The sequence below is a fragment of the Aulostomus chinensis genome, chromosome 4 (genome assembly GCF_037954235.1).
Source record: "Aulostomus chinensis isolate RoL2024-O1b breed Wild chromosome 4, RoL_Achi_v1.0, whole genome shotgun sequence".
NCBI classification, from domain to species: domain Eukaryota; kingdom Metazoa; phylum Chordata; class Actinopteri; order Syngnathiformes; family Aulostomidae; genus Aulostomus; species Aulostomus chinensis.
Window position 1 is genome coordinate 17,034,989 of NC_141323.1, and position 24,959 is coordinate 17,059,947.

The 24,959-nt window shown below is 41.3% G+C and overlaps 1 protein-coding gene across 8 annotated transcripts in view; it reads right to left on the reverse strand.

The window, feature by feature from the left end:
- wnk1b (WNK lysine deficient protein kinase 1b) overlaps window positions 1–24,959 on the reverse strand; it is an 89,788-nt gene that overhangs the window by 30,817 nt on the left and 34,012 nt on the right. For all 8 annotated transcript variants that reach the window (XM_086202133.1, XM_086202131.1, XM_086202130.1 and 5 more), the window contains exons 2-10: window positions 17,095–17,267; window positions 10,155–10,375; window positions 8,988–9,145; window positions 2,872–2,960; window positions 2,399–2,538; window positions 2,037–2,116; window positions 1,700–1,900; window positions 1,508–1,577; window positions 936–1,129 (exon numbers count right to left, since the gene is read on the reverse strand). In XM_086202133.1, coding sequence (XP_086058259.1) covers window positions 936–1,129; window positions 1,508–1,577; window positions 1,700–1,900; window positions 2,037–2,116; window positions 2,399–2,538; window positions 2,872–2,960; window positions 8,988–9,145; window positions 10,155–10,375; window positions 17,095–17,267 — 1,326 coding nt within the window. The remainder of the gene's footprint in view (window positions 1–935; window positions 1,130–1,507; window positions 1,578–1,699; window positions 1,901–2,036; window positions 2,117–2,398; window positions 2,539–2,871; window positions 2,961–8,987; window positions 9,146–10,154; window positions 10,376–17,094; window positions 17,268–24,959) is intronic.

Genomic DNA, 24,959 nt, shown 5'->3' on the forward strand with positions numbered 1-24,959 from the left:
GGGGGCAGCACAGTAAAAGACTGTCCACCTTTGAGGGGTGAAACTCTCCAACGGAGATGATTTCTAGGCTGTTAAAAAGAAGGAGCTCTCTGCAGCTGAGAGTTCCTCCAGTATGTAACACATGAAGGAGTTTGTGCATTGTCTGAATTTCAATGCTGCCACGGATTAACAGCTCCAAAGAGAGAGATTTGGGTTGATTAATCGTTCCCTCAGGCTGCTTTTGGCTCTTAAGTACAGTGGTCTTACTAAACTAGTTGCACTGGTGCTAGCTTAGTCAGGCTGAATGTATCCCCTTATAAATCCAAGCTCTAAAGTTGCTACTATGAACATTCACTTCGTGTCGACTTGGCTTCCCCTTTGACAAAAGAGATCAGTTTTTGCCAGAATTATTGATTCCATTGCGCAAAACAGGAAAAATAAAACACGCAACTACTTTGTTGAGAACAGTTCCTAAATGTGTTTGTGTGTGCAAAAAAAAAACCAAGTTGAAAAGTATGAAAATAGTCCAAAGTACAGCATCATCTCCACAACATAACAATCAACAACAAACAGGAAAATGGATTTCGAGGAACCGGGAAGGTTGAAGGAGCAGAGAACAATGTAATATAACGATAGGCTTGAAGGTAAGAGGGAAGCGTGATATCTACTGTAGGAGTGTGAACAGGAACTGAATGACTGAGAGAATGAGTAATTAACTTCTTGGTATCCAGACTTACTCTGATCTGAATAAATACCAGAATCAGAATTTAATACCTTCTGGTGCTCCTAATGTTGAGGTTAAAGGTGATCATTTCCAAATAAAAGCCCATAAACCAGCATGCTCTCGTGTATTTAGCTCAACCACAATTCCAAACTCACTCAGTATCACTGCAAACATCTTTCCACTCCTTATGATACAGTCAACCAATCTCTAATTCTGATGATTCGCCACTCACCATTGGCTGCTGGGGCTGGGCGTAGGCTGGGTGTTGCTGCGGGGAAGCAGAAGCAGCGGAGGGGTAAGGGGTTTGGGGCTGGGAAGGGGGCTGAGAGGATGGGGGGCAGCTGTACGACATAGTCAGCTGACCGAGGTGGGGGGAGTCTGAGGAGAAAACGGAGGAACCCTGGCCGCTGTCCGCGCCTCCTTCAGCTGAGAGAGGAAAACGTGTTAAGGCGAGTTGCTCTTCCTCATGCTACGACTCTCGCTTCAGCCTCTCTACACACATTTACACCAGATAATTGAATTTAGCTGCAGTATGATGAATTTAGTGCAAAAAATATTGTTGGGAATGAATTAAAAATGTGTTTTAAAAGGAAAATCTGACTGATGTTAATGGAAATAATACATCTCAAACGGTTGTCGCTGCTTAATTGGACCAAAAAAAAGAAAAAGAAAAAGAAATATGCAAGGCTTTCTGGGGTGGAAATTCTATTTTTTCCACAACCTATATCATGACATTACAAGAGAAATACAAGCATATTTCTATGACCAAAATAGACTGTGCAGAGTGTGATAATAGGGTCTTACATGTGTGTGAGATGCCAGTCTGCTGATAGTGAAGCTGCTGTGGCTCCGCTTCAGTTTCCTCTAACTCAGTCTGAGAAAAACCCCAAGAAAACACAAGCTGGAGTTGAACCAAGGTTATCTGACTCTTACAATATGCAAAACTAAGAATATATTAAACTCATGCGAAAACAATTAAAAATGTTTCTATCAAACCTGTGTGTGTACAGGTTTGAGGGCTTCCTGTTGCTGCTGCTGCTGTTGTTGCAGCTGCTGCTCAGCCTCTAGTTTTCTCTTCTCCTGTTCTTCTCGCACCAGCTGCCTCTGCTCTCTCTTCCTCCGAATTAGAGACACGCGGTCTTTGATAGCCTTGGCCATGGTCTTATGGTCACCCTCAGCCACGTAGCCAGACTCAACCTGTGTGTGTGTGTGTGTGTGTGTGTGTGTGTGTGTTGGGGGGGGGGGGGGTGTAAAGGCAAGCAGATATCTTCCATGACATACTAAAACTTAAACCAACCATCTACACTGCCAAGCATCCATTATTCTCTTATACCATTTCCTGGGCCACATCTTCAGGGACATCTTTGTTTAGATCAAAGGAGAACTCGATGGCTTCGTTGTCTTTGTATTTGCCTGAAAAACAAATTGACTGCTGTGAATTATTCCTGAAGTCTGGATCCTCCCAATCTGAGAAAAAATAATCAAACCAGGAACACAGCTTGTAGAACAGAGTAGAAAATGGTGTCTCTCAGAGCAACAAGCAGAAAACGTTAAAAGAACAAACACAGCTGTTAAGTGCAGTTATTGCTGAAATAGACGCAACAACAGAAATCAAACGAGAATATGAGCAGCCATGTATGTATTTGTAAGATATTTTCTCTTCGTTACGAACAAGCATTTTAGATTAGTCCTTACCTTTGAGCTTCTTGACGTCTTCTATCCTCAGCCAGAGTTTGATGGCGATCATTTCTCCATCATCTTCTTCTGCAAGTTCAACCCTGACCCCCGTGTCCTCCTGGAAGAATGCATGGTTCAACAGGATCTTTATGGCGTACCTGAAAGAAATGTTTAAAAAAAAAAAATGCTAGAGATGACGACAGTTTCAATTAGATATCCACGAAAAACCAAGGTAGGTGAATTTGTGTGGAGTGAGGTCGCGAAAGAAAGAGAGTGCTCGGGAGTGGGGGTTGTTTTTAAAGACCTTTGGCAGAGAAGAAAGAAAAGAGCTTTTCTTCTAAGTAGCCGACACAGATTAAAGAGAGAATGATTTTGTTTAAAAGGGACAGAAAGTTATAGACTGTACCATCAAAACAACACCATGTTTATTTTATTTTAATAACCGACTAAGTGTGTGTGTGTGTGTGTGTGTGCGTGTTTATTTGAATAACCTCTCATCTTTGTTTGTTCTGATGCAGCCGTCGATGATTTCCTTCACCTCAGGAATGGCAACCTTGTCAAAACTGCCAGGCTTCACTCCCTGTACAATTACAAAGACAGAGGTGCAGTGAAGAAAAGACACACACACACACACACACACACACACACACACACACACACACACACACACACACACACACACACCCCGTCACCTCTACCTCTTTACAGAAAGTAAAATAATGTGTAGAAATTTGTGTCAAGAAAATGTAGAGATTTGCAACACAAATAATTTTTTTTTTTTTTCTAACACACATTTGATTTTGCTTTGTTCCTTGATTTTGGATCTTTACATATTGCATTTTTTTAAAAATGATTTTATGTTTTAAATAAAGTGCAAAGTGTTCCTTTTGTACACAACAACAGAAAAGAGAACCAAAAACATGCTGGAATAGTCAATAAAACAAATATATGGGACTTGTTTAATGCACTATCCCTGTTACATATCATGAGGTTATCTAATATTGAGACATTATGTGATTCTAATAATCAAATCATCCTGAATTTAGACTGTGAAATACCCCTTGTCATTTAAATTGATGAGTCTTGTTGCAACTAAATCATGATAAACACTAATTGCAGATATACTACATTATGTTAAAGGCTAATTATTTGTCAAACGGGGGGCCTAGACTGTCAGCGATGTCGTGTACGAGAGCTGAATCCCACATTGACCCTGATGCTTTCTGAAGAACTAGCAATAAATCAGACTGTTTAGTGTCAGCGCCAAAGCCATTTAGACGAGCTACAATGAAGAAGGGAGTAAGAAGGACAGTTTGAAGCTTGGCACAACGAAATGGTAATTTAGCAGAAGGCCAGAGGTTGTTTTTGTCAAAAAAAGAGGCAAACTATTGCTGCATGATCGAGTGAAAAAGTCCTATAGTTATCACTGTGTGCAATATCGCAGTCTGCATGTCGTAAACAAATAGTGTCATCAATCTATATGCTTTATCAAGAAAATGCACACAAAATACAGACATTTTTGAAAAATGCATTTCTCAATTCAAACATACAAACGTGATATGGCATTAAAGCAATTTTAAAAAAGAAAATCTTTTCAAAAAAATGAAACCTTTCTGAAAGATTTGTGCAATATTGTTTAAAAATAATATTGGTAGGCTTATTTTTTTGGGGGGGGGCTGATTTAAAAAAAACAAAACAATTTAAGATAACTTGTAAAATAATGTAATCGCACTGTAAAAACAAAGATGATCCATACAATTATTAGGACCCTCCTCCAGTCCAACAGTCGATACGTCGCTAAACAAAATACTGTTCAGAGTTATTAAATCTGGATTAAGTCTAAGGAAGCAACAGAAAATAAAACACCACTCCTCAAATACTACACTCACTGCATTTGTCAATCCCTTACTTGCAATAGCGGTCAACCAATTTCTTTTTGTCTAACTCACAGACACTATAGCAAATTTTAAGAAACAAAAAAAATACAGAATATTGTGGGAATAATAACAGTGATTAAAAAAAAACAGAATATCTGACTATGACCAGTATCTCTAAAAAAAAAATTAAAAAAAAATTCTATGGAAACAGATCAAACTTTCATCAAGTACAGAGTGAGTGACTTACCTTGAGGATACTCAAACAAAATAGAGCTCGGACTGATTTGAGTTTTTCAGTTAAAACTATTTCTGTCAAAAAATGAGCACCAACTTCTTCTACTTCTCCTCGCTATCAGTCGACCATGTCTCTTTTCTACCATGGGCAGTCTTCTCTGCTTCTACCCCTGATTTCATCATTGCATAACCCCCCCCCCCCCCCCCCCCATCTCTCTCTGTGTACCACACATACACACAAACGTCCTGAGATATCCAGGGCCAAACAAAGTAAGGACTGATGATGGAAGTAATGCTATTAAGCATGACAGGGGCGGGGGGAGGGCGGGAGGCTACATTTTAGCTTAACAAGGCTGATTGGTGGGATGGAATGTTCTGGAAGAAGGAACTTGAAGTACGTAAACAACATTTTATTTATTGCAAGTTGACCCATTAATCCACATTTCACAGCAAACCAAAATAGACTGACCGTTTGCATATGTCAAAAAACACCGTGATACTGGGGAAATTCTAAAAGGGGTAGTTCAAGTTTTAAAAATGAAAATTCAATTATTATCTCCTCTGCATCATGCTGATGGAATGCCAGGTGAAGATTTTTTTTTTTTTTTTTTAAGTCCATAGAAAAGCTTCACAGGGAAAAGCACTGGGAAAATCTTCCAAAAAACTGAGGTGAATGGGGACCAAATTGTAAAAGTAAAAACAAAACAAAACACACAATACCAAAATATTGCAGTGTTTTGTGACTAAAAGGGTGGAAATATTATGACTGAATTTTCATATTGAGTAACCTGTCCCTTTAAGAGTCAATACAAAATTGTTCTGTACATGCTGTAAATTTCCTGAGGTATATTGGTATGCACACATTTGGAAAATTGTAATTAATTGATTAATTCATTCATTTTAAATATTCTTCCATTTTTTTTACACTGTTATTGAGTAATCTAAAAGAACTGTAGCAAAAGTCAACAAGACATTTTGCACTCAAATCACTCAAATATGTCGTGACTGATTGCAAAAGCCAATCATTCATCTTGTTGTGTAATAAATCGTGTTATACAGTAGTTTAACTATCATTAAAGTAGGGGTAGGCTTCCAGATTTCTATGTACTTCTTTTTATAATCCCTGAATTTGTCATGATCTCTTGATAGCAATCAATAAACTACGATGTTTAAAAAAAGGAAGCATCAAAATCCCCAATACATAAGGGGTGCAGGACCAAATTTACCTCCATCCAATCAAAAACTGCTACCAGCTAGATTGGTTGGCCCATTAAGCTGTCCATCGACAGTGAAACCCAGAATGCACCTGATTGGACAACTTAGACCGGGAAGCCTAAAGCAGGTATCAACGCCCTGTTGGATCAGTGTTGGGTGAGCAGCATCTAGGAGGATGAGCGTGGATCCCAAAAAGCCAAAAGAAAACACAGCAAAAAGAAAAAAGAACAAGCAGTAGATAAGAGGGAGAAGGCTAAAAGGCTCGGTGGAACGCGGGTGATTCTTGGGGATTCATTTGCTCGCTGGAGGAGTCTAAAAGAATCAAAAGGTTTAGCTACGGACGCGCAGGTAGCAGCCTTTCTTTTGGACAGGTAAGAAACCCTGACTTTGCTAGCTAGCTGTAGCTGTAGAGGCTATATTTGCGGTAATTTATTGTCAGCGGAGGTTGTGAGGAGCGAGGAGGGAGGGTTCGTGATCAGAGTATGAGTCAAAAAACGATTTAGACTGATTCATGCCATTCTGTTTGTATATCGTGTTTCTTTTGTTAAATGAAACAAAGAAAATAAAAGAATACGTAAAAGAAGAAAAAAAGGTGGTGCCTACCCTTCCTCTAGGAGGATTATTTTTTCCAATATTCCAGGGTTTCATCGAACTTCCAATTGTTGTTGTTTTTTTTATTACAAAATTGATTAAATCACAGCTCAAACAATATGGCTAGATTTGTAGGTATCACCAAAGAAGTCTTATCTTGAATGTGTGATTTCTGAACGTAGCTATTCATTTAGCTGTTCTATTGCCTGCTAGTTTTTTTCTTAAAATAAGAACGTTTTAAAACCTTTGATATTTATATGATTTAACATTTTTCCTTCGGAAAGTGATATCGACGTGACAAGGGCTGAAAAGGCGATTCCTGTTAGTTGTGAAAACTGACACCTGTTGTGTTAGACTGCGTAAATAACCCTTCAACAACTGATAGGAGGTTAATTACTTTTGTTGTTATGTGATAATGTGTACTTGTACTACTTATACTACAGACGAGTTCTGTACAGTACAAAGTTGCTGAGTAACTGTTGTCCTTTAATCCTAAGGGGTTAGTTGAGGTCTGTGGGCTTTGTGAGAGAGCGAAATGGAGGATGGAAAGCAGTAGGGATGAATTGGGCAGTGAAATGAAAGGAAGCAGGTGACTTGTGCGCCCCGCGGTTGTCACAAGGTTATGCGAGTGTATGACAATAACACACATGGACAACTGAATACTGATTGCTTGGTTGAAAATTACTCTGTTGCTTTCAGCGTGGAGCATTTTTAATTCCACACAGAATTGATTAAATCAGAGGAGATTTCAATTTGTGAGGAATAAAGCCAGAGGAGGAACATATCTGATATATATAGACACGTGTGGATGTGCTCTACCCATAAATCTACAGCAACTGAGCCAAGCCAGAAAGGTGAAGGTGCAGGGAAAGAGAGACGGTTTTCCCACAGTGGCGCTAAGAGGCACAGAGGCAATCTCAAGCCTAATCCCTTCTATTTGAATTGGATACTCGGATAGAGTGAAGGGATTGTATTCATTTAAATTCTATTACTGAACTCAAAAATGAATTTGCATATATAGGGGGGGGGGGTATAACAAAAAACCTTTTCCTGACTCTTGGAGGTTTTCAATAGCAGTATTTATTTACATCAAAAGAGTTTAACGTTGAACATTGCCATTGCCACCCGTTGTTATTTATTTTGCACCATTTCTTGAAATTTGTTTTCGATTTTTAAGCTCCTTTTCTTTTTTGCTTTTCTTTAATCGATGCCGCACTTATTTTACTGCAGTATCTCACCACAACGATAATGTTTAGTCTGTAATCGGATTTATTTGTCTTCATTTTCCTGGCCTTCCTTTCCCTCATCAGCGCTGTGTACCACTCTGTCTCTGTGTCTGTGTCTAATCAAATATTTGACATTTCGGCATCCGTCTTTTCTTCATGCTCACTTACGGCCCCGCTATATTTCAGTCGTGTTTCTATTTTCCAACTAAATGAAGACACGAAAAAGTGTTTTGGCAAAATGTCCATTTGTTTGTTTCTCCCTTAAGATTTTGATTTAAAAATTATTTGACGATAAATAAATCTTAAAGAGAAGAGAAATGAACGATGCAGATAGACAGAGAGATGCAGAGGTTTGCAGTAAATTCCTCGAGTCCATTATCAAATGTTGTCGTCCTCCATGAAGTCCCATGAGGACAGGATGCTCGCATCTGTTTCTGTGCACATTTGTGTGTGTGTGTGTGTGTGTGTGTGTGTGTGTGTGTGTGTGTGTGTGTGAGTGCGTTGAGGTTAAGACCTCAGCAGCACTCAACTTTAAACACCCTCTGACTGCATCTGTTGCTGTCTGTATTTCGGTCCCTTTTTTTCTTCTTTTTTTTTTTTAAATCTGTGTTTCCAGCCAACTGTCAACTACATTTTAGCAAATACTGGGTATGTTACAAAAGCGAAGTGCATTAGATTTACTACAATCAGATGGGATGATGCAAGAGACCACCTGACTGTTGATAAATAGATGCACTGCATAAATGTTCTGGAGTAAAGTTGGAGATTACAGACACACTGGTGTGTTTCAGAACATCAGTGGAATCATTAAACTGTCAGCGCTTAGAGATGAAATTTGTTTTTTTCCCTTAATTCCTGCCAGTTTTGAGAAACTCAACACATTTTAACGTCTTTTCATGTCAACTAAGATGCTTTTTTTTTAATCGAATATTGCTCATGTGTATCTCATTTCTCTGCATTTATTGAATTATGTTATTATTACATAACTTCAAACAGATATAATAAATCGTCACTCTGGGGGTCGAAGTGTTTAGTTTACAGCCTAAAAAAAATAAATCTGTTGGCTGGTTCTGACCTGATATGAGTTGCTTGGCATTGCTCTCTAGTGGTGGAGCAAACAAAAACCCTCTACAGCTACAGGTTTCTTATTTGCGATAGAGAGACAGAAGAAGAGAGGAAAAGAGAGAGAAAGAGAGAGGGACCAAACCAGGATGAACAAACTCGTATGTGTGGATCTTCTGAAGGTCTGTCCTAACATTAATCATGAATAAGTATCGTTGGCGTGGCAGAGAGGAGGAGGAGGAGAAGGAGGAGGAAGAGAAGATGCAGGAAAAAGAAAAACATTCTTGAATCTCGCAACTTACGAGCGCGGTCTTCCAGCTTTCACTTGTTCCATCACCCACACACACACACACACACACACACACACACACACACACACACACATAAAAAAAGGAGACTTACACTAGTGACACGTTTATAGATTTGGGCGGCGTTTTGACACTCAGAGTAGGGGTATTCAGAGGTCGCCATCTCCAACATGCACATCCCGAAGGCGTAGACGTCTACAGATTCATCGTACTTCTCCTCGTACATCTCTGGAGCCATAAACTCTGGGGTACCTGTTGAGAAGGAGAGGAAAAGCAATCAACCGATGTTGGAAATGTACAATCTGCAGTCGAGTGGACATCGTCCCCTTCAAGGAATTCATTTTATTTTCGTTTGGGAAACTCAAACTGTAGATCAAGTGTCACTCTCGGGATAATTTCATTTATTTATGCGCTTGCTAAAAAGGCCATTTTTATATTTCATAGGAATATGAATACAAGCAACAGAGGAGATAAGTGTACTAGACGATGTACGAACACTTCCCTTCCACTACAGGTCACTGTGCTAAGCTAACTAGCAGTCAGCAAGTCACTACACAGAGGGAAGAAGGGTATCCACCTCGTTGTCTGGCTCTGAAGAGGACAGAGGGTACTCATATTTCTTCCCCAAAAACTGCTTTATTCCCAAAAATCTCAGAAACATGATCGCTAAAATGATGTACACACATCATAAACAGTTACAGTCAAATGTCCTTTGACACAGCTGTGAATTTAACATTCCCAAATCACATCCTGGCTTTAAATGTTTCATGTGTGTATGTATGTTGGTTTATTGAGTGTTTGTGGATTTCTTAAGCTTGGTCTAATTACTACGTCTTTCTTGCCACAAGTGCATGCAAAAATGTGCATCCATGTGTGCTGTATGTGTTTGCGAGTGTGTGTGAATACCAGAATACCTGTGGTCAATTATATAGTTAAGAATGCTGTAAGGAAGCCAAGATATTATAGGATGCGTGACGAGTGTGTGCAAGTGTGTATTATACAGTAAGTGCGATGGGGTGGTGCTTTTTTGGCGTATGCATGCATCTCCAGACAGCTTAATTCTAGCTTACTAGACTTGTGTATTTCAAAAAGCTGCGGTTTGCTTTTACAACCACACATTTTAAAGCCATTAAAATTAATCCACTAAACACTAAATGTGTTTCTTTGCTCCAACTAAGCGGAAAGTTGTTACCATTACGGCAAAACTACTAAATTATGTCACTACACAAACGTTATTACTCTATTTTGACTGGTATCTTACCGATGACGCTCTTGGCAAACGAGGCCCTCTTCAGTGTGGCTAACCCCAGGTCCCCGATCTTGACGGACCCCGTTGGACCTGTGATGAAGATGTTGTCGCATTTCAAGTCTCTGTGAATGATGGGTGGCGCTCTGGTGTGTAGAAAGTGAAGGCCTTTTAGGATCTGTCTGCACCACGAACGCAGAACTTTGATTTTCATCACCTTGAAACGTTTCAGGTAGCTGCAGCAAAAAGACACAAAAAAAAAAACATGAATAAACACAACAACCCCATTACCAGCAATGCGTTGACTTGTTTCAAACAGACAGAATGTGCGTTAAATTGAGGGCTACTAAGATGCCCGTTTAGAATGTATTCACAGAAAACTCAAACAAGAGGGAATTAACCACGCCTAAGCAAAGCATGGAGAGACAGATGACAGCAGGATAATGCTTCAATTAAAGATTAAAGCTTAAAGAACTAAAGTGGATTACTGTCAGACACTAACAGCTTCAAACAAACTGATTTTTGGCCACATGAGGGCAGTAGAAACACAAACTTGTATATTATGAGCTTGTTACTGTTTTAAATTGGCATACTGCGAGTGTTCACAAAGCAAAATTATCTTCTGCAACCAAAGAGAAAAAAAAAGAATAAAATTCAGTTTCAGCAACTTGTTTCTACCAAGTCCTGAGGGAAATATCATTCACTTTAGCTGCTAAATACTAGGCTATGCTTACTAGCGATTGGCTAACTGTGTCCGTTGGTGAGTGGGTTTATGTATCTCAGGAATAAGTGGGTTTTTTTTTTTTGTGTTTGGTTGGTTGTGATTTTTGCTGATAAACTTCCTTCTGCAGGTAACATTGTAATATTACTGAAATGCTGCATTTTTTTGGATTTAACAATAATAATAAAAAAGATTTTATTACAGCCAATAATATGAAAATGTTTAATTCAAGAGCACAAGATTAGCAGAGTATAAGTAATTAAAATGACAAATTATAACAGGATTGATCGTTCAGTAATGCTGATTAATAGAAATAGTGGCAAATTAACAGTAAGATTATACACGCATGTAACACTTTGTTAATGCTAATGATTTGTTTATTTGGTTCCCTAAAACCAGGAAGCTTGAGGTAGACGACCAGAAGCCCCCCTGACCCGGTATGTCTGTGTAGGTTCTCATTCATCCAGGTCATCGTAGATCGAAGCGAAGTAAAATCTGGTCAACTGGACGTAAGTTTATCTTGAAGACGTTTCACCTCTCATCCGAGAGGCTTCTTCAGTTCTAGTGAAGAGTGTGGAAACTCCAGCTTATAAACCTATGTGGGAGTGGTCAGTGCTATTGTGGTGGAAACGACCCTCCCAAGACTCACCTGGCCTCCCCAAACGACAGTCGTTGTGCGGTGTCAGGGAGTTTCAGGGGTGGTCGTTAGGGAGTTTCACCGACCACTCAGATGCTAATGGCTGTGCTGGCAGCAGCCGTTCCACATGGGTCTTTCAGCTGAGCTCTTTGGGGAAGCTTTGAAAGGACTTGGTTGTAAACAGGTGAAAGGAAATGTCGCAGTCCACCTCCTCTGTTCAAAGATGGTGTCTCCATCCTGACGTGGATGGCTTCTTTAACTCCGCTTTCAAACCATCTGTCCTCTCTGTCGAGGATTTGGACATGGTCGTCCTGGAAGGAGTGGCTTTCCTCCTTGAGGTGGAGGAAAACCGCTGAGTCCTGTCCTCCAGAGTTGGCTCTTCTATGTTGGGCCATGCGCTTGTTGAGGGGCTGTTTGGTTTCCCCTATGTAGAGATCCGTGCAGGCCTCACTGCATCTGACAGCGTATACCAGATTGCTTTTCTGGCTGTGAGGGGTGGGATCTTTGGGGTGAACCAGTCTTTGCCTCAGAGTGTTGTCTGGTTTAAAAGACACAGGGATGCGGTGCTTGTTATAGATTCTCCTTAATTTCTCAGAAACCCCTGCCACATAGGGGATCACTATGTTTTTTCTCCTGCCTTCTTCATCTTCCCTCCTCCTGGAGCTCTCCTCCTTTCTGGACCTGGAAGAGGATTTTACAAAGGTCCAGTCTGGGAAGCCACAAGTTTTAAGTGCTCTTTTCAGATGCTGCTGTTCTTTTTTCCGGCCTTGGACGCTGGTGGGGATGGTCTCCGCTCGGTGTTGCAGCGTCCTGATGACACCTAACTTGTGCTCCAGAGGATGGTGAGAGTCAAAAAGCAAGTATTGGTCAGTGTGGGTGGGTTTCCTGTACACATCCACCCTCGGGCTCCTGTCCTCTTGAACGTAGACGTCACAGTCCAAAAAGGGCAGATGGTTGTCTTTCACATCCTCTCTGGTGAACTTGATGTTGTCGTCTACCGAGTTGATGTGTGCTGTAAACGGTTGTACCTCCTGAACCTTGATCTTCACCCAGGTGTCATCAACGTATCGGAACCAGTGGGTGGGGGAGGGTCCACTGAAGGAAGTCAGGGCCCTCTGTTCCACCTCTTCCATGTATAGGTTGGCCACGATAGGAGATACAGGAGAACCCATGGCACAGCCGTGTTTTTGCCTGAAAAACTTCCCTCTGTACTGGAAGTAAGTTGTGTTCAGGCAAAGGTCCAGAAGTTGGCAGATTTGGTCCGGATTGAGGTTGGTCCTGTTGCTGAGGGTGTTGTCCAGCTGAAGGCGTTTCCTCACTGTTTCCACAGCCTCCACGGTAGGGACGCAGGTGAACAAGGAGGTCACATCGTAGGACACCATGGTCTCATCTGGGTCCAGCTTGAGTTCTCTAACCTTGTTCACGAAGTCCATGGAATTCTGGACGTGGTGGGGGGTTTTCCCTACCAAGGGGGCTAAGATGGTGGCGACGTGTTTGCCGATGTTGTACGTCACGGAGTTTATGCTGCTGACAATGGGTCGGAGCGGGGCACCTTCCTTGTGGATTTTGGGGAGGCCGTAAATCCGTGGAACTGCGTCTCCGGGGTACAGGCGGTGATACTCCAAGCGATTGATGATTTCCCCCTTTTGCAGCTTCTGTAGGTGTTAAAGAAGCCATCCACGTCAGGATAGAGAAACCATCTTTGAACAGAGGAGGTGGACTGCGACATTTCCTTTCACCTATTTACAACCAAGTCCTTTCAAAGCTTCCCCAAAGAGCTCAGCTGAAAGACCCATGTGATACGGCTGCTGCCAGCACAGCCCATTAGCATCTGAGTGGTCGGTGAAACTCCCTAACGACCACCCCTGAAACTCCCTGACACCGCACAACGACTGTCGTTTGGGGAGACCAGGTGAGTCTCGGGAGGGTCGTTTCCACCACAATAGCACTGACCACTCCCACATAGGTTAATAAGCTGGAGTTTCCACACTCTTCACTAGAACTGAAGAAGCCTCTCGGATGAGAGGTGAAACGTCTTCAAGATAAACTTACGTCCAGTTGACCAGATTTTACTTCGCTTCGATCCCTGACCCGGTAGTTACTGAGGGAGAAGTGTTCCAGTCCATAAAAGCTAGACTCAGATTTCTCCGCATGTGTAACATAGATTTATTTGAGGAAAAAAATAATAAAGATAAAACTGTAACAATCCCAGCGATGCCAGTGAGCTTCCCTAAAGACTTCTCATGTGCATTCAAAGGGAGCGTCGGGACAAGTCGGATATCTGCGGATCTTATGGGACATATTAGCTCTATTACATTATATTTTGCAGCCTAGTCATGCCCATCCCATGGCACTTATTTTTAAAGACTTCTAATCTTCTAGATTGAGAACAACATGGCACCGTTTAATGTTCTGTTTTGAACCATCAAGTACTTCAGCACAGTTATCCGTTGTATCTCGTCCACCTTTTTTGTAAGGCCTGCTTGTACTACTTTGGAATGTGGGGGAAAACTGGGGTCCCCCACAGTCCTCTGAACCTCAAGACGTTGTGAGGATTTGTTCCGCTGCGATCTATTAAATGTGCTGCATCAAAAGCAGCCAGAATAATCTGATTTCTGGTATCTAAGTGGCTTAGATCTTCAAGCCCAAAATGATCCTTGATCTTTTTTTATTACGGAATTCAATTCAATGTTCAAGCTTTCAACTTTGCTAAACTAAATCTGTCCAAGGTCCAGCAACGGAATAACTGGGGGCTGACTGAAGCACCAAGTGACCCAGCAAAGAATGTCATTGTTCTACTCTTTTCCTGAGTCCAGACAGCTGACCTGGTGGCCAGAGGCAGTGTAGAGGGCGCAGTAATGCTGTAAGGTTGCAGCGAATGCATCTCGTCCCACCTGACACAAGGAGCAGTTATGACAAGTGACTACGGACTGTTATAGTCCATCTGCTCTCCTCCGAATCAGACGATCAGTCTGTCAGCTTGGAGTGTTCCCCCCTCCCGGTTGTTAACGCTGAAAAATCCAAGCGACCCAAAATGCGTAACTATGAGCCACGTTAATGCATCTTTAAACTGGTCTGCCAATCGCCGAAACTGCAGAATGTATTTGAGTTATTGGTTAGACAGTTTGGGTTAGGAGGAATAGATTAAATACAAGAGGATATCCTGTGTACTGGACTACTGCGTATCTTCTACACAAACCTCTCTGACACATCCAAAAATGCAAAGTACATCTGGCTCTAACATGCAGAGTACACTGGTAGTTGGGTTGGGCTGAGGTGGGCTCACGCTCACCACAACCAACGCCCACCTGAGGTTGTGTGGAAGCATATTGAGACCACCACTTCAACAAAGTCTCGACCCCCGGTACGATTTCTGTGTTTCCACCTGCCCAAATGAATCAAACTGAAGGTAGAAAATGAACCAGAGTTCAATTCAATTGGATTCTAATGTAGTAAACCAAAACATCTAGGAAGATTCATTTTTTTCATCTCGACTTTGGTCTTTATGTACAGCAGATTCACAATAGTCTTTAAGGTCATTTTAAGAGAATATACTTCACAAAAAACTAAACCAAACGAATGCTAAAAATGATGGGTTTTTATCAGCAACAACGACAACAACAAAAAAAGATTTGAGCTCAAGCCACTGACGTAATGTTCAGAGCTAGCTTGTCCTCACTCACAATGTTATCTTTAAAAACGTCAACTTTTTATAATTCCCTAATGCCTGTCCTAACCTTAAAATGTAATTCTTCATCAACCCACATTCCAATACACACCGTCACTCATTCAGTTTCTATAGTTCTCTAAACTCTGTCCTCCTCCTCTTCTCTTTACCTCCTCCTCGCTTGCTTGTCTCCTCCACTTACTTTCTCTCCCTTTCTGGAAGTCAGAACACTGTTGATGGACGAGTTAAACCCTATGGCATGTGACGCTGGAGTGACACTGCATAAAGCATTCTCCCCTTTCAACACACACAATTCCTGAATACAGATATGTGTGTATTAATACCGTTGGAGAAATAAGTATATGTGCACTTGCTGTGCGGGAGCATAAATGCATGCCTATCTGTCGGTCAGTCTGTATCTCTTCTTTCTCACACACACACACACACACAGATAAGGAGGTCTCTCACGCCGCTGGTCAGTGTTTCCATCCTGACCATCTCCCTCGTCACTCATCAGTTGTGCTTCTCATCACCTCTCTTTGTTTTTTTCCACCTCATCAGCACACAAGGGTCCCTCTAGTTTCTGACTCGTCCGCTGGATAACAGCCAAATGTCTGAGCAGACTTTAATCCCTTCAAATGTGCACGGCTGCATACACTTATTTCTCTACATTTGCCATTATGCATGCAAAGGATGGTATCCAAGAATTTTACAGTTTATCATATAGTTCGTTTTCTGGTAATATTATTTCAATTCAGCAACAGTCCCATATTAGAAAACTTGCAGACTTGGCATCTTAAAGACTTGATTCATGGGGAATTACAGAAACTACAGAATAGAATAGAATAATGTCTTCATTTTGGGGGGTGGGGGGGTGGGGGGGTGGGGGGATTGGCTGATTTGTGCAGGACAGCAAGTGTAGACTTTGTTGCCTTGAGGAGAAAAGTGAAGTCCTCCAGTAGAGGGCGCTAGTGCCTACAGCAGCTTTGTACTGCTAGATCAATGCTCTCCCTCTGTGGTCACAGGTGGTTCACTGGTTTGATCATCTGTCTGCCCAGCTGTGATATACTGTATATGTACTTATCATCTATTTATGGCCAGCTGTTTCACCATCTGTTCAACAGACTGTTTGTTTTTCTCTTCATAAAAAGTATAAATGTATGAAATCCTCCATCTGGTCATCCATCCTCCTCTTCTTCATTCAGCTGCCCCCCCCCCCCCCCCCACACACACACACGCTTCATTTGGTCTCTCTACTGTCCATCTCCCCATCAGGAATGAGAGGAATTTGCAGCAGAAGCAGCAGCTGGCAGGTGGGATGATGTCCCATGATGCACTGCATGGGGCATGCCATGAGCCATTCACCCCACATTGTGTCAGGAGATCCGCATTCACATTCACGGACAAACATTTTTCTATACAGATGAAAGACTGGCATGCGATGACAGCACAGACAATGACGGCCACAGACATCGATTCTCCACAGTGTATTTTGGGGTGGGGGGGCTGAGGGGAGAGATGGACGGACGCCAAGGTTATTGACATGCAAAGATGTTTGGACAGAAAGACGTCTGCACGAAGAGGTTGGCACGTCATTACATACATCTGGAGTGATCTGCTGCTAGCAAATGTTGGTCAACTTCAATAATGTCACGATAACAGTAAGACAGCCTTTAAAAGCCTCTGATGAAGGAGAGGAAGAACATGAAAGAGAGCGCTCAGGGAGAAACGGTGGTTTGGAGATTAAGGAGTCATAAAATGCAGACAGTATGATGCTGAGGCTGTAAGAATTTTCATTACCCACACACACACTCACTCACACACACACACAGGTGAGTCATCATACATTATGTACGCTTCTGCAGCAAAGAGAAAAATAGTTTCTTTTGCTTGGTCAAAATTAACAGTCGGTCTCCTATGGTGTACTCACGTTTTCAGTGTGCCAGAAGTCATGAGCTCAGTGACTAGAACAATACATTTCTTTCCTTTGCAGGGTCCCTCCCAGGAGTCATAGAAGCGGACAATGTTAGGATGCTGGAGACCCTTCAACATCCCAGCTTCCTCTTTGAAGCGCTGGCGTTCCGACTTGGACAGCTTACGATCCTGCAAACACGGAGGACAGGAGAGGAAAATTAGTCATACTGTACACAACGCTAAGGAAACAATACATTGTTCATCTGAAATCTGGGGAGAATACAAACACAGGAAATAGGTATTTACCCAAAGATAACATTGACATATTAATAGAACTATACTTTGATCGTACATATTGCTACGATCAAATCGTGAAGATTAAAACAGTGGAGAGCAAAGACAACAAACAGAGAGAAATGGCAGGCAGATGGGGAGACAGCAGAGATGAAAAACATGATTTGACACAATCTGGATGCGCTTCTAAAATACAGATGCATAGAAACTTGAAAAGAGTGTAACATTACAGTAAAATGCAGCTGTAAATCCTAGAGAAGGAAGTGGATGATAAAACACTAGACATTCCTTTCATCTACTGTACACTCAAAGAGGACACATGCATTCATTAGTCTGAGGCAGGTTTCTAGTTAAGGACATGCCTCATCTTTTTGGACATTTGGTGACAAAGCTGATTTATAAATAAACTCAAACAGGATGAAAAAAAATTAGGAAAGTTGCTCCTTTTTATTTTGCTCCTTCCTGCCTAAAGCCACTATACGGCATCACTGCCAACTCTACCGCTAGTTGGATAGAGAAAATCAAGACCTTCCTCTGGGACCTTTGCTTGAAACGCTCCCTTATTTTCTTCAACTGAGTCAGCAAATACTCTGTAAAATATATTCACCGTGTAGTGGACTCAAAAAAAAAAAAATTATCATAATGGAAGAAAAGAGCAACTGTTCATGGCATGAGCACTACTTTTTCCTCCCAGTGATAGATGCAGAGATTAAATTACAGTCATATAAGACTGCCCCTGTCATAATTGATATGTGTCCAACATCAGTGACTATCCATAGGAAAGTTGTGTGCGTGAAAAGGATTTTGGTCAAAGACGGAGCTTCTACAGTAGCAAGGTGCATTTAATGATGGTGTTAGCATGCTATCGCTAATATCTGACCTAACATCATGCCTAAATGTGACAAGCGCAAATGACTTAATCCCTCACCTCAAATAAACGCTGCCAATTGTTCAAAGTGAAAGCCAAAACTGCAAACTGCAACTTTTGCCTCGTGCTTTTAGACGTGGAGTCGTTTTTTTTTAATCAGCGCAAAAACATAGAATGGACTCAGACAACACGTCTGACACGTCTTTATGAATACTGATAACTCAACCAAAACAAGCTATGAAAAGCAAGCTGCATTCTGCACGGCCACTTCTAGTCAGTTTACTAGGCATTCCAGCACTACCAGCGATACCTCAGGAAACACAAAGGTCACTGGGGTCGGTCAGGTCTCGCAAAGGAGTGTGTGAGAGTGCATTTGTTTATTAACATGGGAGCTGAAGCTTTCATGCCTGCATCTGTGTCTTAATCGATGTGTTTATTACATTCATTATCTATACAGACGCTCGTCTGGCGGCATTCCCAGCTGATATTCAGGGAGAGGCAGGGTACACCCCGGTGAGACAGAGATAAAAAAACACTCACCCCTACAGGCAATTTACAGTCCCCAATTAACCTATGATGTGCATAGTCTGTACGTTCTGAGTGGGTTCTCTTCCTCCTACAAAGTCCACACATGTCTCCTCCATCACAATAAGGGGGTTTGAATATTGATGAATCTTGGTTCTTCACCGGTTGTGTGTCTAACTGGAGGAGACACATTTAGTGCATCACTGCAACCAAAACAAACAACATGAGAGCAGCTTGACAGCGACGAAATGAGATGACGAATCCTCAAATAATCTCGACCAAAAAAAAAGAATAAAAAAAAAAAAAAAGGTTGCCACCATGTTCATGATCCACAAGTGGACCCTCCAACGAACTAAATGGAACACACTTAGAATGCATAATTGAGGATGCATGATAATATAAGGACGTGACCGGCATCACCAGATATTGGTCATTTTAGAATACAGCCGCCCAATCGCCAATCAAGATCAGTTCCTTCATTTGTTGCAAATTGTTGTTGTTTATGATGAAGCAACAGTAACGGGCTTTCTGAAAACAAAAAAAGTTACACTTTTAAATGCAACTTGTTTTTTTAGTGAAAAGAAAATGTTAATACTGTCTAAAACCTTTTTTTAATACTAAAAAACATATCTACATCTTCAAATATTGGCCAAATCAGATTTAAAACTGACACAATGGCAATTTATCTCATATTGTTTATTTATTGTTTATTTAGGTTTATAATGTTTATGAAATACAGACAGAAAACACATTTAAGATATATTTTATAGTTGGCTAATTCAATGCTAATTTTTTTTTTCTCAACCAGAGAATTCTCCAGACGATGCTAGACAAAATGTTTGAACCCACTAACGGCAACGTTATCAGGATTATCACCATGGCAACCAGCTTTTAAGACAGGTCCACTGAGGGGACATCTTGGCTCTCATTTAACTGTTGATTTTATCAACAATATCCCCACATTTTTCAAATAACTACACAAACAATTACAACACTGTACCGTTTTATTCGAGAGTAAATAGGATGCTTGTAGTATGCTTGTAGACTAATGCTCAGAGTCCATTAGGGAAAACCACCGGAGACAAAGCAGAAGCTCGGCATCAATCATTCATCAAGCTTTAAAGCCACACTCCATGCTGCTCCAGTCTGAGGATGACGTGATACTACTGACATTATATTTATCATTTAAATAATACAAAGTGTCCCTATTTGGATCTACCACACCCTACTTTCCGACAAATCTAGAATTCAGCACCAGAGATTCTGTCAGATCTCGGGTCTTTTGTGAGCCACTTCAGAGATTAGAGCAATCTCTGGGAAGTGATCTCATATTGTCATATTCATCCATACCATGTGACTTCTACATACGCATGCGCGCAAACACAAAGTGTTTCTGAGTGCATTAAGCCGATCTCGACATCCTACAGCAACCCTTGCACTGATTATGACCCATTAGCAGCTGACACAAAGCAATAACCATGTATGTGCTCACCAACCATCGCTCCCATTCATTTATGATCACCTGACTCTGTGGTCACATGACAATAGCTGCAGGTCACCTGAATGACTGGAAGCCAACATTCCATTTCCCAGCAGCACTTAAAAGACCCTGACCACCCATATCAGTGTTAGACCCCTCCCCTCTGGGCACTGGAAGATTACTTCTCTCCCTCTTGCTCTGGATGTTTCGCTCAATGTGTGTGTGTGTGTGTGTGTGTGTGTGTGTGTGTGTGTGTGTGTGTGTGTGTGTGTGTGTACCACCACATCTGCGAGCACAGAAAGCAGACAGTCTAAGGGGCTCCCTAATCCATTATTAATGTTTTCTTCTTCATTGTAGAATATAAATGGTACAACCATTCTTGAGCATACAGTCGGCTGTTAAAGACACAGTACGCAGAAATAGAACTGGAAAATACTACTGGAGGTACTACTAAAATCTACAACTACTACTAAAATCTTTCCATACATCTTCCTAACAACTGGTTAAAGTAGGTGGTCTAGAATACGATCAGTTTGACTTCTGGTAACTAAAATGTTCTTCTGTCAGCTATTTTATTTCACGGGCTCCCTGCCGCTATTAGCTATAAGCTACATGCTGCTAACAGTCTTCAGCATTCAGGACCTACAACAGTTAATCACTTGTTCTCCATTTGTCAATATTTTCCAGTGAACTTCATCAAAATCTATTCATTTCGTTTTGCGCTATCATATGACATATAAACGCACACTGACGATCACATGACCACTGTGTTCTGGACGTTTAAAAAAAATGTAATTAAGATGTTGATATTCAAAGAATATCAATATTTCACGCAAAATAAAATAAAAGCAAATCAAATTTGGAAAAAAAGACAAAGAATTTAAAAAAAATACAGCAATTAATCTTTTTTAAAAAAAAATACAGGTATATTGCAATAAAACAAAAAAAATAAGAATGGAAAATAAAATTAGAAAAACAACAACACAGAAAGCAGTTTTGTATCTGGGAAGGGACGTCCAACTCTTGTTCCACTCCAAATGTATGTGCAGTCAGTTTCCATCCATGACTGTTACCCCAACAACTGAAGTTACGAACCGCATTTCTGTCCTTAATCATTCTGACAGAATGAGCTAAATTAATTAGCGGAGGTTCAAGATTCAAAGTCTTGATCAGATAAAAGTTTGTCACACATTACTTTCATTTATGAGTCAAATCTCTGGATGAAACATCTTCATGTCATTCTTCCAGTGTTATCCTCTATAACGTAAATTAAATGCTCGCTGTGTCCCAACATATTGTGAAAATGTGTTTCCATCTTCCATCAAGTGCATGAACTTTGTGGGGTTGATTTTTTTTTCCATCAATCTCATCCGTGTTCATTCTTTTCTGTGACTATGTTCATGTAAACAGGTATTGTTATGATATAAAGCTGGTTGAAAATCATCAGTTTCCCTTTAAGGCAGTAATTTCATTTACAGCTCTGTTATTTTTGAGAGACTGTTTTTCTTTCTCTCTCTCTCTCTCTCTCTCTTTCCCTCTCTCTCCCTCCCTTGCCTTCTGCTCCAAGCTTCAAAACATCATGAGACTTGAGTTTGTCAAAAATACACACTCACTCTTCATCCCAGCCAAGTCTTTCCCTTCTCAAACACACACAGGCTCAAGCAAACACACACCTCAACAAGGAAGGACTATACAGCCAAACCCTTTGGTCTCTTATCAGACACTCACCCTTTCACACACACTCCTCTCTACATGATGACTTCTCACTCTCTAAACCTGGCGTTTCTCATTCGCTATCTCACTTTCCTGTGCTGTTCTACGGTCTTGAAGGCAGCCACCTATACATCCGAGTGACAGCTCTAAGTCTGCTGCCCTATTTCTGTATGGGGACACACTGAAACACACACACGCAGTCGTACACCCACGAACAACTAGGCAGCCAGACAGCAGGCAGGCAGGCACAAAAGCAGCGTTAAGATTTTATGCAGCTTCCAGCAGAGAGACTGAAAGCTGAAACCCTCTGATCAAACTGGCTCGTCTGGAGATCCCACGTTGCTTTGACACTCTGCGATCATCCGCTTTGGACTGTTGCACCCCACCGAGTGAGCGACACTCATATCACCAGATGGATGGAGGTCACAACTGAGGACACACAAGCGCTAGAAATATCTAACAATAAAGCACCCAGAGAGGGGGGTCTTACTAAAATCTGTTCCTCGTACCTTTGAGACCCCGGGGTTTTCATGCATGCACTTGAGCCCATGTGTGAGTTCAGACAGCTTCATGATATGAGCTGAAATAAAGAATACACATAGTCTGACCTTAAAATGATGCTGCGGTCATGACATTACTGAATAGCCTTTTCAACTGTAGCAGCTTCAAGCTAAGAAGCTAATTTACAGTTCATTTAGCTTTGATTAGATGTACTATGGAACTTCTTTAATACAGACTTCATAGTGAACGAACAAAGTTTCCCAGTCTCCAAAGCTGCATGAACTCTCACTGCCTGCAGAGGGCGACATCAGTGGTTGCAAATAATCGAATTACCTAATTGCCAAGAAGAAAATGAGCGTTTTATTCGATTAATGACCTCAATAACGAGTTTCTCAACAAGGTTATGGTCTCATTTGCTCAAGTTTCAAGTCTCTTTCAATATAAAAATGACATTTATTTTCTTAAAAATACTCCCATCTACAGTCAAATAGACATTAAAGCACCAAATCCAACCTCCCATCCTCTCCAACTCCATCCTCTCACGTTTACCAAAAGATGATGACACCAAAACACTAGGCAAGAGTCCAAACCAGAGGGTAAAGTGACACTTGCTCTGTTCTCTATAACACAACCAATGACAAGTAATTATCTCTATTAAGATGATCAGACTCTCCAAGAAAAACACTTGTTTCCACCTTCCAGAGTATGTTCATTTGTGAGGAACTGGTGTGTTACCACAATGTTTATTATGCATGTCGTCTGACTGTAAGTTGATTCATTTTGCACTTGAGTTTTTTTGTTCAGGAAAATATACTGCAACACCCACTGCTTTCCAGCACGGTGACCCAGTTTGAATTTCCCCTGATTAACCTTCGAGTTCTGACCCAAATTTCGAAGAACGGTCGTCTAGAAACCCAGGAGAAAAAGCCAAGATCTGTGACTCTTTAGAACGTTAAGCTTCTCGATTCAGTGAATGAGCTGATTTGTTGGTGTACATTGCAGAGACCTACAGCGCTGGTGGTGTTTAGGGGGCTAACGGTGGGGTTGTGTGTGCATATATGTTTGTGTGTGTGTGTGTGTGTGTGTGTGTGTGTGTGTGTGTGTGTGTGTGTGTGTGTGTGTGTGTGTGTGTGTGTGTGTGTCCAAGTATGCGAAAAAGACCCAATATGCTTCATTAGTGTAGACAAAGTGCCTGTCAGGACCCTTCATACTCTGGAGACGCTCTCCTGCTAAGAACCTCAAACTCCCTTCAACACACACCTATATAAATGTTCACACACAAAAAACCCCCACACAGACACACATATCACTTGCCTCATGTGCTTGCACTCACACTTACACACACACACACACACACACACACACACACACACACACACACACACACACACACACACACACACACACACACACACACACACACACACCCTCTCTGAGACCTTTACCATTGCTTGTTATGGCTAGCCAACATGTGTGAGTGAGTGAGAGAGCATCTGTTGTGAATAAGAATAATTGAAAGGAGGATGAATAACTTCCAGTAAAATTCGGGGGGGCAGAAAAAATCGGAGACTTGTCCAATCATTTAAAAAGGACTTAAAAAGACATTTTTTTTAGCGACTGAAGTGCGAAGAAAAAAATAAAATAAATATTAACATTCACTTATTCACAACCTCTTCTTATATTCTCCTTGCTTTATCTTTCTTCTCCTTCACCCAGTATGCGCACCCCCCCCTCCATTCTTTCCTCCTATTTCGGTGGTTTTTGGTTTCCCATCAATCACCGCTCTACATATTGCAGTAACCAGTGCCATGTGTCCGACTCCATGCTCGATACGTGTGTGTAATCTGACCTCGCTGTGGCCCAAAAAGCACTTGAGACTGTAAAAAATGTGGTAAAATACAAACATTATGGTTTTCCTCATACTTTAGACATATAGCTACTTATGGCATTTAAAAAAGTGTTGTGTTACTTTCTGTGGGAAGCGTGTTTTCTTCCTCCTTCAGGAGGAACATATTTTAAGTTTTCTTCTTCTTCTTCTTTTTTTTTTGCAGGCACTCAACAAACCTATTCATGAGGATAACAACTCCAGTGTGTGTGAGAATGTTTGTGTACTCATGTGATGACAATAGGTGCCATCTCAGCCAGCCACTCAATGTGTGTGCTCCCTATTGTTTCACCCTTCTGTGCCTGGCTGTACAACACACGCACACATTGTTTTGCCCCTGCAGCCATATTCGTCTGATCTGTTACTCACTCTTGCTCATAGCTACATCTTTGTTCACGGTTGTTCCAATACCAGTATCGGAAACGCTATCGATACCGGAAAAAAAAGAAGGCGCAGGAATTGGCATCAGCCAGTACGAATCTATGAATTGATCCAATAGCAGGTCCATAAAAAAAAAAAGAGTTCCTTCATTGCTCTTATAACTGTGTTCCATCTGGCATCTTCTGATTTTACGGCAGTGAAGAAGAAGCAGCGATTTCCAGTAGTCCACTAACG